Here is a 16659-nt window from a genome sequence, read left to right as displayed (position 1 = left end):
AGGCCTTGGCAAATAATTTTTGGCTAAGTCCCCAAAAGCAAATGCAACAAAAACAAAAATAGACAAGTAGGATTTAATTAAACTAAAGAACTTCTGCACAGTAAAAGAGACTGTCAACAGAGCAAACAGACAATCTATAGAATCAGAGAAAGTATTCATGAACTATGTCTCCAACAAAGGCCTAATATCCAGAACCTATAGGGAAATTAAACAAATCAACAAGAAAAAATCTCCATTGAAAATGGGCAACATACATGAACAGACACTTATCAAAAAAAGACATATGCTGCCAATAAGCATATGAAAAAATGATCAGCATCACTAATCATTAGAGTAATGCAAGTCAAAAGCACAGTGAGATACCATCTCACACCAGTCAGAATGGCTATTATTAAAAAGTCAAAAAACTACAGATGCTGGTAAGGCTGTGGAGAAAAGAGAACTTTTTGTTTTTGAGACAGGGTCTCACTCTGTCACCCAAGCTGGAGTGCAGTGGCACGATCTCAGCTCACTGCAACCTCTACCCCCAGGGCTCAACCTATTTTCCTGCCTGAGCCTCCCAGGTAGCTAGGATTACAGGTACATGCTACTACACCTGGCTGATTTTTTTCTATTTTCAGTAGAGATGGGGCTTCACCATGTTGGCCAGGCTGGTCTCAAACTCCTGACCTCAAATGATCCACCCACCTCAGCCTCCCAAAGTGTTGGGATTAGTGGCGTGAGCCACTAATGTTCCCAGCCTATAAAAGGGAACATTTAAATAATGTTGGTAGGAATGTAAATTAGCTCAGCCACTATGGAAAGCAGTTTGGAGATGTCTCAAAGAAATTAAAACAGAACTACCATTCAGCCCAGCAGTCCCATTACTGGGTATATACTGAAAAGAATATAAGTCATTCTACCAAAAAAACACATGCACTCAAATATTCATTACTGTACTATTCACAATAGCAAGATATGGAATCAATCTCGTTGCCCAACTATGGCAGATTGGAGAAAGGAAATATGGGACATATATACCATGCAATACTATGTACCCATTAGAAAGAATGAGATCGTGTCCTTTGCAGCAACATGGATGGAGCTGGAGGGCATAATCCTAAAAAATTAATACAGGAACAGAAAACTGAATACTGCATGTTCTCATTTATAAGTGGGAGCTAAGTATTGAGCACATGTGGATATAAATATGAGAACAATAGGCACTGTGGCCTACTAGAGGTGGAAGGTGGTGGTGGGTTTAAAAACTACCTATGTAGTACTATGCTTACTACCAAAGTGATGGGATCCATACTCCAAACCTGAGTATTGTGTAACATTCCCATGTAACAATTCTGCACATGTAACCCCCCTACACCTTTATCTGAAAGAAAAGTTGAAATAAAAAAATGAAAATATACACTTAATTTAAACTGCATTCTAGACAAAATGAACCTAACAGACATTTATAATATGTGTCACCCAACAGCTAGAGAATATACATTCTTCACCATAGCACATGGAAGATTCTCCAGGATAGACCATATGTTAGGCAACAAAACAAGTTTTAACAATTTTTTAACTGAAATCATATGAAGTATCTTTTATGATTACAATGGAATAAAACTATGAATCAATAACAGAAGGAACTTTGGAAACTGTTCAAATACATGAAAATTAAACAACATGTTCATGAAAAAAACAGTGCATCAAAGAAAAGAAAGTTTTTTAATTTAAAAATTCCTTGAGACAAATGAAAAATGAAAATACAACATACCAAAGCCTATATAATATAGGAAAAATGGCCCTAAAATAAAGTTTATAGCAATAAACACCTACATGAAAAAAAACTAGAAAGAACTCAAATAAACAACCTAACATTACTCCTCAAAGAACTGAAAAAAAAAAAAGAACAATCCCAAAATAAGTAGAAGGAACAAACTAATAAAATCAGAGCAGAAATAAACAAAAAAGAGATTAAAAAATATAAAAGATGAACAAAACAAAAAACTGTATTTTGAAAAGATAAACAAACTTGACAAACCTTTAGATAGACTAAAAATAAAAGTGAGGAAATTCAAATAACTAAAACAAGAGAAGAAAAGGGTAATATTGCAGCTGATGCCACAGAAATACAAAGGATCATAAGAGGCTACTACAAACAACTATATGCCAAAAAATTGGAAAACCTAAAGGAAATGGATAAATTCTTGGACACATGCAAGTTACCAAGATTGCATCATGAAGAAATAGAAAATCTCAACACACCAATAATGAGAAACAAAATCAAAAGCAATAATTAGAAGCTTTCCATCAAAGAAAAGCCCAGGAACCTTGATGGGTTCACTGCTGACTGCTACCAAAATTTAAAGAAGAACTAATGACAGTTCTATTCAAACTATCCCAAAAACTTGAAGAGGAAGGAATACTTCCAGCGCATTCTACAAGGCCAGCATTACTCTGATTAAAAAAAAAAAAAAAAAAAAAGACATGGACTCAACAGAAAATAAAACTACAGGTCAGTATCACTGATGAAAATTTATGCAGAATTTTTCAACAAAAGACTAACAAACCAAATTTAACAACACATTAAAAAGATCATTTACCATGATCGAGTGGGATTCATATCAGGGAAGTACAGATGGTTCAACATCCACAAACAAATAAATGTGACACATCACATTAACAGAATAAAGGACAAAAAACATACTGATTTCCACAGTGTTTACGCTAATTTATATACCCACAAACAGTGTATGAGTTCCCTTTTCTCCATATCCTTGAAAGGTTTTATTTTTGTCATTTTTATAATAGCCATTCTGACATGGATAAAGTGATATCTCACTATGGTTTTCATTTGAATTTCTCTGATGATTAGTGATGTTGAACATTTTTTCATATACTTTTTGGCCATTTGTATGTCTTCTTTTGAGAAATATCTATTCACATCTTTAGCCCATTTTTAAAATAAGATTTGTATTAGTCTGGTTCCACATTGCTAATAAAGAAATACCTGAAACTGGGTAATTTGCAAAGAAAAGAGGTTTAATTGGCTCATGGTTCTGCAATGAATACTATCCAGTTTTATTCGTACACTTTCATGCTGCTGATAAAGACAGATCTGTAACTGGGCAACTTACAAAAGAAAGAGGTTTAATGGACTTACAGTTCCACGTGACTGGGGAGGCCTTACAATCATGTCAGAAGGTGAAAGCCACGTCTCACATGGTGGCAGCCAAGAGAAGAGAATGAGGAAGAAGTGAAAGCAAAAACCCCTTATAAAACCATCAAAGCTCATGAGACTTATTCACTAGCAGCATTATGGGGGAAATCGCCCTCATGATTCATTATCTCCCACCGGGTCCCTGCCACAACATGTGGAAATTATAGGAGTACAATTCAAGAAGAGATTTGGGTGGGAACATAGCCAAACCATATTACCAGCCATAAAACAGAAATGGTGCCCTGTCATTTGCAACAACATGGATGAACCTAGAGGAATATTATGTTAAGAAAAACAAGCCAGGCAAGAAAGACAAACTCCATATGATCTCACTCATATGTGGAATCTAAAAAAGTTGATTTTATGGAAATAGTAGAACAGTGCTTATCAGAGGCTGTGGAGGGGCTGGGGGAGGAGGAACAGCAGGTGGCTTGTTAATGGGTACACAGATACAGTTAGACATGAAGAAGTTTTAGTGTTCTGTTACACAGTAGGGTACTACAGCAAATAACATTGTAGTGTATATTCAAGATAGCTAGACAAGAAGATTTTGAATGTTATTACCATAAAAATGACCAGTTCTTCTAGCGATATATATGGTAATTTCCCTGATTCAATCATTATACTATGTATACATGGACTAAAACACCATATTGTACCCCATGAATGTGTACAATTATGTCAATTAAAATTAAAATCTTAAATAAAAAGGAAGAGAGGCTTACACTACAATAAAGAGTGACACCATTTAATTATGAAGCCTCTGAATTCTTAAATATATACCAGAAATCAAAGTTTCCATTCCTTTTTATAAAAATGTAAGCAAAAGACCACAATTCAATTAAATGATAAAAAGACCAATTAATTTTCAAAATAAACTATGAAGTTACATGTAAAAATCATGAAAGTGTTTCTACTGCAAGGATATGGAAACATTCTATTACTTCATATACTATATGCCCTTAAAAAGTTGAAAGTCAATTTTATTTTTCCAAGAGTATTAATCTTTTTTAAAAAGTTTAAACATTTTAAAACAGAAATAATTGATTTAAAAATCAGAATGAATAAAAAAAGATTCCAACATAAAGAAATAAATTAGAAGTAAACATGGATTGGGTAGAAGAAACAAACAGCAGCTCAAAATATTTAAATTCAAATGTGTTAATAATTATAATAATTTTAAATTAAAACATTCAAACATGTTCTATGAATAAAAAAAGACAGTCACACTGGATTTGCAAACAAAAAAATCTAACTATAGGTGATTTACAAGCTATGTCAGTAAATTATAAAAATCCAGAAAGACAGAAAACAAGTAGATGAAAAGAGATACACCACGCATACACTAACAAAAATCACCATAGTATGTCAATGTAAGACACAATAGGATTTAAGGCAAATGACCTTACCAGAGATTCAGATGGTTCCTTTCATGAAATGAAAAAGTTGAGTTTGCCAGAAATATGGAATTTTTATACATATGCACCAATAACATAAGCAGCATTTAAAAAGAAGACAAAACTACAAGAAGAAATAGATAAATCCAAAATAATAGGAGGAGAATTCAACATGCCTCTCTTAGTAAATGTCAGAACTAACAAATAATTAAAGGAAATCAAAAAATAAATACTACTTTAAATAGCACAATTTAATGAATGTTTCTACAGTCCTAACGTGATACACATCCATAAACCAAATTCTGCTTAATTTATTCAAAGTTAACTTTAATTTAAAATAATTTAATAATATTCATCATTATATTTACTGCTGAGTCTTTTTCTTCTAACAGTTCTAAGTGTCAGGCAAAATATTTTCATCTAATTCTACATCCATACTCTAGGATACAATAAGAAAATCTTTTTAAGAACTAAATGTGGTGCTGGAGCCAAGATGGCCGAACAGGAACAACTCCAGTCTACAGCTCCCAGTGTGAGCGACGCAGAAGACGGATGATTTCTGCATTTCCAACTGAGGTACTGGGTTCATCTCACTGCGGAGTGTCAGACAGTGGGTGCAGGACAGTGGGTGCGGGGAACTGAGCCTAAGCCAAAGCAGGGTGAGGCATCACCTCACCCGGGAAGTGCAAAGGGTCAGGGAATTCCTTTTCCTAGTCAAAGAAAGGGTGACAGGTGGCACCTGGAAAATTGGGTCACTCCCACCCTAATACTGCGCTCTTCCAACGGTCTTAGCAAACAGCACACCAGGAGATTATATGCCGCGCATGGCTCGGAGGGTCCTGCGCCCATGGAGCCTTGCTCATTGCCAACACAGCAGTCTGAGATCAAACTGCAAGGCGGCAGTCAGGCTGGGGGAGGGGTGCCCGCCATTGCCAAGGCTTGAGTAGGTAAACAAAGTGGCTGGGAAGCTCAAACTGGGTGGAGCCCACCACAGCTCAAGGAGGTCTCCCTGCCTCTGTAGACTCCACCTCTGGGGGCAGGGCATTGCCAAACAAAAGGCAGCAGAAACCTCTGCAGACTTAAATGTCCCTGTCTGACAGCTTTGAAGAGAGTAGTGGTTCTCCCAGCATGCAACTGGAGATCTGAGAATGGACAGACTGCCTCCTCAAGTGGGTCCCTGACCCCTGAGTAGCCTAACTGGGAGGCACCCCCCAGTAGGGGCAGACTGACCCCTCACATGACCTAGTACTCCTCTGAGACAAAACTTCCAGAGAAACGATCAGGAAGCAACATTTGCTGTTCACCAATACCTGCTGTTCTGCAGCCTCCGCTGCTGATACCCAGGCAAACAGGGTCTGGAGTGGACCTCCAGCAAACTCCAACAGACCTGCAGCTGAGGGTCCTGACTGTTAGAAGGAAAACTAACAAATGGAAAGGACATCCACACCAAAACCCCATCTGTTCGTCACCATCATCAAAGACCAAAGGTAGATAAAAGCACGAAGATGGGGAAAAAACAGAACAGAAAAACTGGAAACTCTAAAAGTCAGACTGCCACTCCTCCTCCAAAGGAACGCAGCTCCTCACCAGCAACGGAACAAAGCTGGTGGAGAATGACTTTGACGAGTTGAGAGAAGAAGACTTCAGACGATCAAACTACTCCAAGCTAAAGGAGGAAGTTCAAACCCATTGCAAAGAAGTTAAAAACCTTGAAAAAAAATTAGACGAATGGCTAACTAGAATAACCAATGCAGAGAAGTCCTTAAAGGACCTGATGGAGCTGAAAACCAAGGCACGAGAACTACGTGACGAATGCACAAGCCTCAGTAGCCGATTCGATCAACTAGAAGAAAGGGTATCAGTGATGGAATATCAAATGAATGAAATGAAGTGAGAAGAGAAGTTTAGAGAAAAAACAATAAAAAGAAACGAACAAAGCCTCGGAGAAATATGGGACTATGTGAAAAGACCAAATCTACATCTGATTGGTGTATCTGAAAGTGACAGGGAGAATAGAACCAAGTTGGAAAACACTCTTCAGGATATTATCCAGGAGAACTTCCCCAATCTAGCAAGGCAGGCCAACATTCACATTCAGGAAATACAGAGAACGCCACAAAGATGCTCTTTGAGAACAGCAACTCCAAGACACATAATTGTCAGATTCACCAACGTTCAAATGAAGGAAAAATGTTAAGGGCAGCCAGAGAGAAAGGTCAGGTTACCTACAAAGGGAAGCCCATCAGACTAACAGCGGATCTCTCGGCAGAAACTCTACAAGCCAGAAGAGAGTGGGGGCCAATATTCAACATTCTTAAAGGAAAGAATTTTCCACCCAGAATTTCATATCCAGCCAAACTAAGCTTCATAAGTGAAGGAGAAATAAAATCCTTTATGGACAAGCAAATGCTGAGAGATTTTGTCACCATCAGGCCTGCCCTAAAAGAGCTCCTGAAGGAAGCACTAAACATGGAAAGGAACAACCAGTACCAGCCACTGCAAAAACAGGCCAAATTGTAAAGACCATAGAGGCTAGGAAGAAACTGCATCAACTAACGAGCAAAATAACCAGCTAACATCATAATGACAGGATCAAATTCACACATAACAATATTAACCTTAAATGTAAATAGGCTAAATGCACTAATTAAAAGACACAGACTGGCAAATTGGATAAAGAGTCAAGACCCATCAGTGTGCTGTATTCAGGAAACCCATCTCATGTGCAGAGACACACATAGGCTCAAAATAAAGGGATGGAGGAAGATCTACCAAGCAAATGCAAAACAAAAAAAGGACTTTAAACCAACAAAGATCAAAAGAGACAAAGAAAGCCATTACATAATGGTAAAGGGATCAATTTAACAAGAAGAGCTGACTATCCTAAATATATATGCACCCAATACAGGAGCACCCAGATTCATAAAGCGAGTCCTTAGAGACCTAGAAAGAGACTTAGACTCCCACAAAATAATAATGGGAGACTTTAACACCCCACTGTCAACATTAGACAGATCAACAAGACAGAAAGTTAACAAGGATATCCAGGAATTGAACTCAGCTCTGCACCAAGTGGACCTAATAGACATCTACAGAACTCTCCACCCCAAATCAACAGAATATACATTATTCTCAGCACCACACCACACTTATTCCAAAATTGACCACATAGTTGCAAGTAAAGCACTCCTCAGCAAATGTAAAAGAACAGAAATTGGTCGGGTGCGGTGGTTCACGCTTGTAACCCAGCACTTTGGGAGGCCGAGGCAGGCGGATCATGAGGTCAGGAGATCGAGACCATGGTGAAACCCCATCTCTACTAAAAATAACAAAAATTAGCCAGCAGTGCTTGTGGGCACTTGTAGTCCCAGCTACTCGGAGAGGCTGAGGCAGGAGAATAGCGTGAAGCCAGGAGGCAGAGCTTGTAGTGAGCTGAGATCGCGCCACTGCACTCCAGCCTGGGCAACAAAGCTAGACTCCATCTCAAAAAAAAAAAAAAAACAGAACAGAAATTATAACAAACTGTCTCTCAGACCACAGTGCAGTCAAACTAGAACTCAGGATTAAGAAACTCACTCAAAACCGCTCTACTACATGGAAACTGAACAACCTGCTCCTGCATGACTACTGGGTACATAACGAAATGAAGGCAGAAATAAAGATGTTCTTTGAAACCAACGAGAACAAAGACACAACATACCAGAATCTCTGGGACACATTCAAAGCAGTGTGTAGAGGGAAATTTATAGCACTAAATGCCCACAAGAGAAAGCAGGAAAGATCTAAAATGGACACCCTAACATCACAATTAAAAGAACTAGAGAAGCAACAGCAAACACATTGAAAAGCTAGCAGAAGGCAAGAAATAACTAAGATCAGAGCAGAACTGAAGGAAATAGAGACCCAAAAAACCCTTCAAAAAAATCAATGAATCCAAGAGGTGGTTTTTTGAAAAGATCAACAAAATTGATAGACCGCTAGAGCAAGACTAATGAAGAAGAAAAGAGAGAAGAATGAAATAGAAGCAATAAAGAATGATAAAGAGGACATCACCACTGATCCCACAGAAATACAAACTACCATCAGAGAATACTATACACATCTCTATGCAAATAAACTAAAAAATTTAGAAGAAATGGATAAATTCTTCAAAACAAACATCCTCCCAAAAGTAAACCAGGAAGAAGTTGAATCTCTGAATAGACCAATAACAGGCTCTGAAATAGAGGCAGTAATTAATAGCTTACCAACCAAAAAAAGTCCAGGACCAGATGGATTCACAGCCGAATTCTACCAGAGGTACAAGGGAGAAGCTGGTACTATTCCTTCTGAAACTATTCCAATCAATAGAAAAAGAGGGAATCCACCCTAACTCATTTTATGAGGCCAGCATCATCCTGATACCAAAGCCTGACAGAGACACAACAAAAAAGAGAATTTTAGACCAATATCCTTGATGAACATCGATGCAAAAATCCTCAATAAAATACTGCCAAACTGAATCCAGCAGCACATCAGAAAACGTATCCACCATGATCAAGTTGGCTTCATCCCTGGGATACAAGGCTGGCTCAACATACACAAATCAATAAATGTAATCCAGCATATAAACAGAACCAAAGACAAAAACCACATGATTATCTCAATAGATGCAGAAGAGGCCTTTGACAAAATTCAACAACCTTCATGCTAAAAACTCTCAATAAATTAGGTATCGATGGGACGTATCTCAAAATAATAAGAGCTATTTATGACAAACCCACAGCCAATATCATACTGAATGGGCAAAAACTGGAAGCATTCCCTTTGAATACTGGCACAAGACAGGGATGTCCTCTCTCACCACTCCTATTCAACTTAGTTTTGGAAGTTCTGGCCAGGGCAATCAGGCAGGAGAAGGATATAAAGGGTATTGAATTAGGAAAAGAGGAAGTCAAATTGTCCCTCTTTGCAGATGACATGATTGTATATCTAGAAAACCCCATCGTCTCAGCCCAAAATCTCCTTAAGCTGAGAGGCAACTTCAGCAAAGTCTCAGGATACAAAATCAATGTGCAAAAATCACAAGCATTCTTATACACCAATAACAGACAAACAGAGAGCCAAATCATGAGTGAATTCCCATTCACAATTGCTTCAAAGAGAATAAAATACCTAGGAATACAACTTACAAGGGATGTGAAGGACCTCTTCAAGGAGAACTACAAACCACTGCTCGATGAAATAAAAGAGGATACAAATAAATGGAAGAACATTCCATGCTCATGGGTAGGAAGAATCAATATCGTGAAAATGGCCATACTGCCCAAGGTAATTTAGAGATTCAATGCCATCCCCATCAATCTACCAATGACTTTCTTCCCAGAATTGGAAAAGACTACTTTAAATTTCATATGGAACCAAAAAAGAGCCCACATCACCAAGTCAATTCTAAGCCAAAAGAACAAAGCTGGAGGCACCACGCTACCTGACTTCAAACTATACTACAAGGCTACAGTAACCAAAACAGCATGGTACTGGTACCAAAACAGAGATATAGACCAATGGAACAGAATAGAGCCCTCAGAAATAATGCCGCATATCTACAACTATCTGATCTTTGACAAACCCGACAAAAACAAGAAATGAGGAAAGGATTCCCTAGTTAATAAATGGTGCTGGGAAAACTGGCTAGGCATATGGAGAGAGCTGAAACTGGATCCCTTCCTTACACCTTATACAAAAATTAATTCAAGATGGATTAAAGACTTAAACTTTAGACCTAAAACCATAAAAACCCTAGAAGAAAACCTAGGCAATACCATTCAGGACATAGGCATGGGCAAGGACTTCATGTCTAAAACACCAAAAGCAATGGCAACAAAAGCCAAAATTGACAAATAGGATCTAATTAAACTAAAGAGCTTCTGCACAGCAAAAGAAACTACCATCAGAGTGAACAGGCAGCCTACAGAATGGGAGAAAATTTTTGCAATCTACTCATCTGACAAAGGGCTAATATCCAGAATCTACAATGAACTCAAACAAATTTACAAGAAAAAAACAAACAACCCCATCAAAAAGTGGGTGAAAGATACGAACAAACACTTCTCAAAAGAAGACATTTATGCAGCCAACAGACACATGAAAAAATGCTCATCATCACTGGCCATCAGAGAAATGCAAATCAAAACCACAATGAGATACCATCTCACACCAGTTAGAATGGCGATCATTAAAAAGTCAGAAAACAACAGGTGCTGGAGAGGATGTGGAGAAATAGGAACGCTTTTACACTGTTGGTGGGACTGTAAACTAGTTCAACCATTGTGGAAGTCTGTGTGGCGATTCTTCAGGGATCTGGAACTAGAAATACCATTTGACCCAGCCATCCCATTACTGGGTATATACGCAAAGGATTATAAAACATGCTGCTATAAAGACACATGCACACGTATGTTTATTGTGGCACTATTCACAATAGCAAAGACTTGGAACCAACCCAAATGTCCAGCAATGATAGACTGGATTAAGAAAATGTGGCACATATACATCATGGAATACTATGCAGCCATAAAAAAGGATGAGTTCATGTCCTTTGTAGGGACATGGATGAAGCTGGAAACCATCATTCTCAGCAAACTATCGCAAGGACAAAAAACCAAACACTGCATGTTCTCACTCATAGGTGGGAATTGAACAGTGAGAACACATGGACACAGGAAGGGGAACATCACACACCGGGGACTGTTGTGGGGTGGGGGTAGGGGGAGGGATAGCATTAGGAAATATACCTAATGTTAAATGAGGAGTTAATGGGTGCAGCACACCAACATGGCACATGTATACATATGTAACAAACCTGCACGTTGTGCACAGGTACCCTAAAACTTAAAGTATAATAAAAAATTAAAAAAAGAACTAAATGAAAACCAGATCTGTGGTGTTAAGTACTATACTTGCAATATATGCTAATGACTCAATAATACTGTCTCACTTCACATGATATAAGCAAATCACACTTTGTGGTAATAAACTATTAGTAGAGACCATCTAGTTGAAGTATAAGCTTTATGCTACTTTTTAGATACACAGAGGTGTCTTTAGAATAAAGTTTAAAATATTTGGTATCATTAGTCCAAGGAAAAAATATGTAATGATATTAAGTAATAGGGCATAAAGAAGAGTAAAAGAAACTTACCAGGCAGATAAAATAGGAAGGACAAAGAAATGGTATACTTAAACATAGAATTATCAATAATAAGACTAAATGTGTTTAGGAGAGCTAATTAAAAGATAAAAATATTAGACTGAATTTGAAAAATATACAACTATGAGCTTCATGCAAGAGATACAGAAAAAAAAAAACACAAAGAAAGAGGAATGTTAAGTTACCAGGATGAAATATAAAATGTATCATGCAAATACCAATCAGAAGAAAGTTGGTAGATTTACATTAATAGCAGATGTGATAGTTTTGTTTGTTTTAGGTTTTGTTTTGTTTTGTTTTTGTGGCAATGAGGGTCTCACTTCATTGCCCAGGCTGGTCTTGAATTCCTGGCTTCAAGAGATCCACTCACCTTTACCTCCCAAAGTGCTGGGATTATGGGGAGACATGATAGTTTTTAAGGCAAACAAACAAAAGCTAAAAAAATGATAAAGTAGGTCCCTTCATTAGGACAAAAGTTTATTTCTTCCAGTAAGATTGTTAATTTTAAATTTATATGTACATTAATAATAAAATGTCATAAGATATAAAGTAAAACCTGACATTATTATAAAAAGGAACAAGGAAATTCACATAGTGGAAAAATTAACACATCTAATTCAGTAATTGTAGAGACACCAGTATAGATCTAGAAGTATATACAAAATAATTACAAAAAAAAGTTATAGATATATTCATGAACCATAAAAAAAGCTGTTTAATATAATTGAAAATAATTTTATAACATTTTAAACTTACTACTTACAATGAAAACTCTCATTTCTGGTAGCTTTAAGATTTTTAGTTTCAGATTGGATTCCTGAAACTAAAACCATGTCCTCAGGCAATTGTGGGGTTGTAAGAGTCTCTGAAGAGAAAAACAGATCTATGATAAAACTTCTGTATATGTCAAGTAATCAGCAATACTTCCTCTCATTTGTGTAAAATTAAGGGAATAGGACTAGGAAGTTACAGCAGTGAGGTATTCGTTAAAATAGACCGTGGATGCGAAGCAGAAAATTCTCATGTGTGGAGGCAATCTTGTTACATGGTAGTCACTGACTATGCAAATACCAATCAAAAGGTATTAAAGCTTTCACTTTAGTTCTCTAGTTATTTTGCAGTATTCACATTTAGGTCAAAGTATAAAATTTCTACAAATTATATGTTCAAATATTCATGATGCAAAGAAAAAAGACCTCTGATGAGTTAACTTAAAATAGTGTGAAGGGCCAAGCGCAGTGGCTCACACCTGTAATCCCAGCACTTTGGGAGGCCAAGGTGGGTGGATCACGAGGTCAGGAGTTCGAGACCAGCCTGACCAACATGGTGAAACCCCGTCTCTACTAAGAATACAAAAATTAGCCGGGCATGGTGACGTGCACCTGTAATCCCAGCTACTCGGGAGGCTGGGGCAGGAGAATCGCTTCAACCCAGAAGGTGGAGGTTGCAGTGAGCCAAGATCATGCCACTGCACTCCAGCCTGGGTGACAGGGCAAGACTCCATCTCAAAAAATAAAAATAAAATAGTGTAAAGATATCTATAATTATTATACTTACCCTCATGTCTTTCCATACTAGAAGTTCTTTGTTTCATTTGTTCTATTTGGACTTTTGTTACTGAATCTTTATTTTCAACCATAAGATTTTCATCTGGAACTTCACTGTCAGCTACATAAAAAGATTCATTTAGTCTACCAAATAGAGAAAGAGCTCTATTGTGAAATCTCCAAATTTCACATTTTAAACATGTACACAGCGGCATTTTCTCTCATTCTCATAAAGTCATGAGTAAATTACCATTGAGATAGATCTCACATGAAAATTGTGAGAAGTTTTAATAGGTGTATGTTGCTGTTTCATTATTTCCAAGCATAATGTTAAGTAGGCAGAAAGCAAATAAACAAAAATAGAAAAAATGCATATCTAGAATGCTACCTTTTAGATAAGAATGAAGGAGAGATGAAGAAAAATATTGAAATAGACAGAAAATTAATTTCATGAAATGTAATACAAGAAAAACAAACCGGAAAACAATATACATGGTTACCTTTACTGGAGAAATACAAAGGGAAGAGATACAGGAGGAATGAAACTGCTCTAAGTATACCTTCTGTATATTTTTCACTTTGGGAAGTAAGTTAATGCACAATTCCAAAACATATATATATATATACACACACACACACACACACACACACACACACACACACACAAAGCTAAATCAATAGAATTAGAAAGGGAAACTATAACTCAAAGAAATAAGTGAACCTACTGAGGAAAGAAAGCATTAATTCAAGTAACTTGTGAATAAAAATTTGACAAATATTCTCAGTCTTGGTCAAGAGAGTGGGGTGCAAATAAAGTCACAAAATATTTTAGTAAATTTGTTTTTCTAGTGCTATGAGCTAAGCAATTCTAAAACAAATTGAGGAGCATTAGGGGATAAAGCAAATGAGTACATGTGTTGTTAATGTTCAGTCAGGTTTACACTGTGGAAAAGAAAACAAATACATACAAAATGAAGGAAGGCAAGAATAAGACCTGAGAGGATAAACTGGAATTGAAGATGTCCATGAGAATTCCTCACTTCTAAATATATTTATTTGTATGTATATGCATGTTTGTGTACATAAGAACATGTGTGTATGAATATGTGTGTGTGTGTGTGCACGCGCGCAAACTGAGGAGCCCTGTGTGTATGTGCAAACTGAGGAGCCCTGTGTGTATGTGCAAATTGAGGAGCCCAGCTCCAGGTTAAAATCCTATGTGTGATCTTTCATGCCCAATCATTAGCAATTACAGATAGATACTACAACAATCATAGGTGGAGACTTTAACATCCCACTTTAAATAATAGACTGAACAACTAAGCATTAGATCAAGAAGAAAATAGAATTGAAGAATACAATAAATTAAGTAGAGCTCATTGGAAGTCTACAGATACCCATAGAAAACCCAACAGACAAATACATGTTGCTCTAAAACATACTTGGAAATCTCTAAGATATGCAATATGTTAGGCCATAAATCAAGCCTTGAGAAATTTAATAGTATTAAACTCACACCAAAGTTGTTCTTCAATCTATATGAACTGACATTAGAAATCAATAACAAGAGGAAATTTGAGGAATTCACAAATAAGTGGAATTTAAACAACACACTCCTAAATGACCAATGGGTCAAGGAAAAAATCATAAGGGAGACTAGAAAATAGGTTGAGGTGAAGAAAAACAAAAACACATCACATGAAAACTATGGGATGCAGCTAAAGTGATGCTTAGAGGAATTTTACAGCTGCAAACTTACACTGAAAAAGAAAAGAGACCTCAGTCAACAAAACTTCTATCTTATAAGCTAGAAAAAGAAGAGGACATTAAAGTAAGCAGAAAGAATATATTTATTTATATAAATAAAAGAAAGAATAAGAAAACAAGAGCAAAAATCAACAATCTCATGCTGGCTTGGTTTAATAACTGAAAATCAATCGATATACTAAATGATATTAATAAATGATTCCCTTTATAATCATCTCAATAGTTCGAAAAAAAGCAAATTCCAAATCCTTTCTTTAGAAAAACACTCAACAAACTGAAAATGAAAGGGAATTTCATAGCTAGCATTATACTTAATGGTTAATGCTTTCCCACTAAAGTAAAAACAAGATAAGGATGTCTTATCACTTCTGTTTAACACTACGATGGAGTTTCTAGCCAGAGAAATTAGACCCCCCCTCCCCAAAAAAAGAAAAGAAATAAAATGTATCTGGATTGAAAAGGAAGAAGTAAAACTCTCAACTTACAAATGTTTTATAAAGAAATTTAAGAAACACCTATACACACACAAACACATCCCAAAGAGGGAATAATAAACCTATTAGAAGAAATCAATTTAGCAAAGATTTCAAATTATAAGATCAATATACTAAACTCAATTGTATTTCTATATACTAGCAATTAACAGTTTGAAAATTAACAATAGTATTAAAATAAAACAGTTAAAGAATGACTTTAAAAAAAATAAGTATAAAGTCCTGTATACTAAAAATACAAAGAATCATTGAAAGTAATTGAAGAATATATGATAAATGAGAAGACAACCTGTGGTTATGTATTGTTAGACAATATTGTTAAAAGGACAATACATTCCAACTGATTTACAGATTTGACTTAATTCCTATCGAAATACCAATTAGTGCTTTTTTTTTTGTAGAAATTGAGAAGGCAACACTAAAACTTATATGTAAATTTAAGGCATCCAGAACCACCAAAACATGAGAAAAAACTATTTGGAGGCCTGTCACTCCCAATTTAAAAACTTGGTACAAAATTTCAATAATCAAGAGTGTGGCACTGGCATAAGCAAAAGCATATACATAAATGGAATAGAATTGAGAGTTCAGAAATAAACCCTTACATTTATGGCCAAGCAATTTTTTCTACAAGAGCACTAAGAAAATTCAGCGGGGAGAAAATAGTATTTTCAAAAACTAGTGCTGGGAACTGAATATACAGATGTAAAAGAATAAACATGGACTCTCATCTCACACTACAGGCAACTCAAAGTGGACTGCAGACCTAAATATTAAGAGTTAAAACTATAAAACCCTTTATAAAAAAATAGAGAAGTAAATTTTTGTGATTTTGCTTTAGGCAATGGTTTCTTGGATATGACACCAAAAGCACAAGTTAACAAAAGAAAATATAGATAAATTGAACTTCACAATTAAAATTTTTTTTGCTTCAAATGACACCATCATCTAGAGGTTTCATCATTCACTCACATGTCTGCCTCAGCTAAAGCTATTAACCAGAGAAACTACATAGGGCCTTCCTTTGCCTTGAGCTTCTCATAGAATGGCAGCTGGATTCTCA

General features: G+C 36.3%; 1 protein-coding gene across 1 annotated transcript in view; it reads right to left on the bottom strand.

Annotated features, from left to right (window-relative positions):
• Nucleotides 1-16659, bottom strand: part of CCDC7 (coiled-coil domain containing 7) — a 424140-nt gene that overhangs the window by 227758 nt on the left and 179723 nt on the right. Inside the window, exons 21-22 of the mRNA XM_055092614.2 lie at nt 13346-13456; nt 12552-12653 (exon numbers count right to left, since the gene is read on the bottom strand). Of these exons, the coding sequence (XP_054948589.1) occupies nt 12552-12653; nt 13346-13456 (213 nt within the window). The remainder of the gene's footprint in view (nt 1-12551; nt 12654-13345; nt 13457-16659) is intronic.

This window comes from Pan paniscus, chromosome 8, assembly GCF_029289425.2.
Source record: "Pan paniscus chromosome 8, NHGRI_mPanPan1-v2.0_pri, whole genome shotgun sequence".
In the NCBI taxonomy this organism is placed as follows: Eukaryota; Metazoa; Chordata; class Mammalia; order Primates; family Hominidae; genus Pan; species Pan paniscus.
This window is presented reverse-complemented; position numbering and strand designations above follow the sequence as displayed.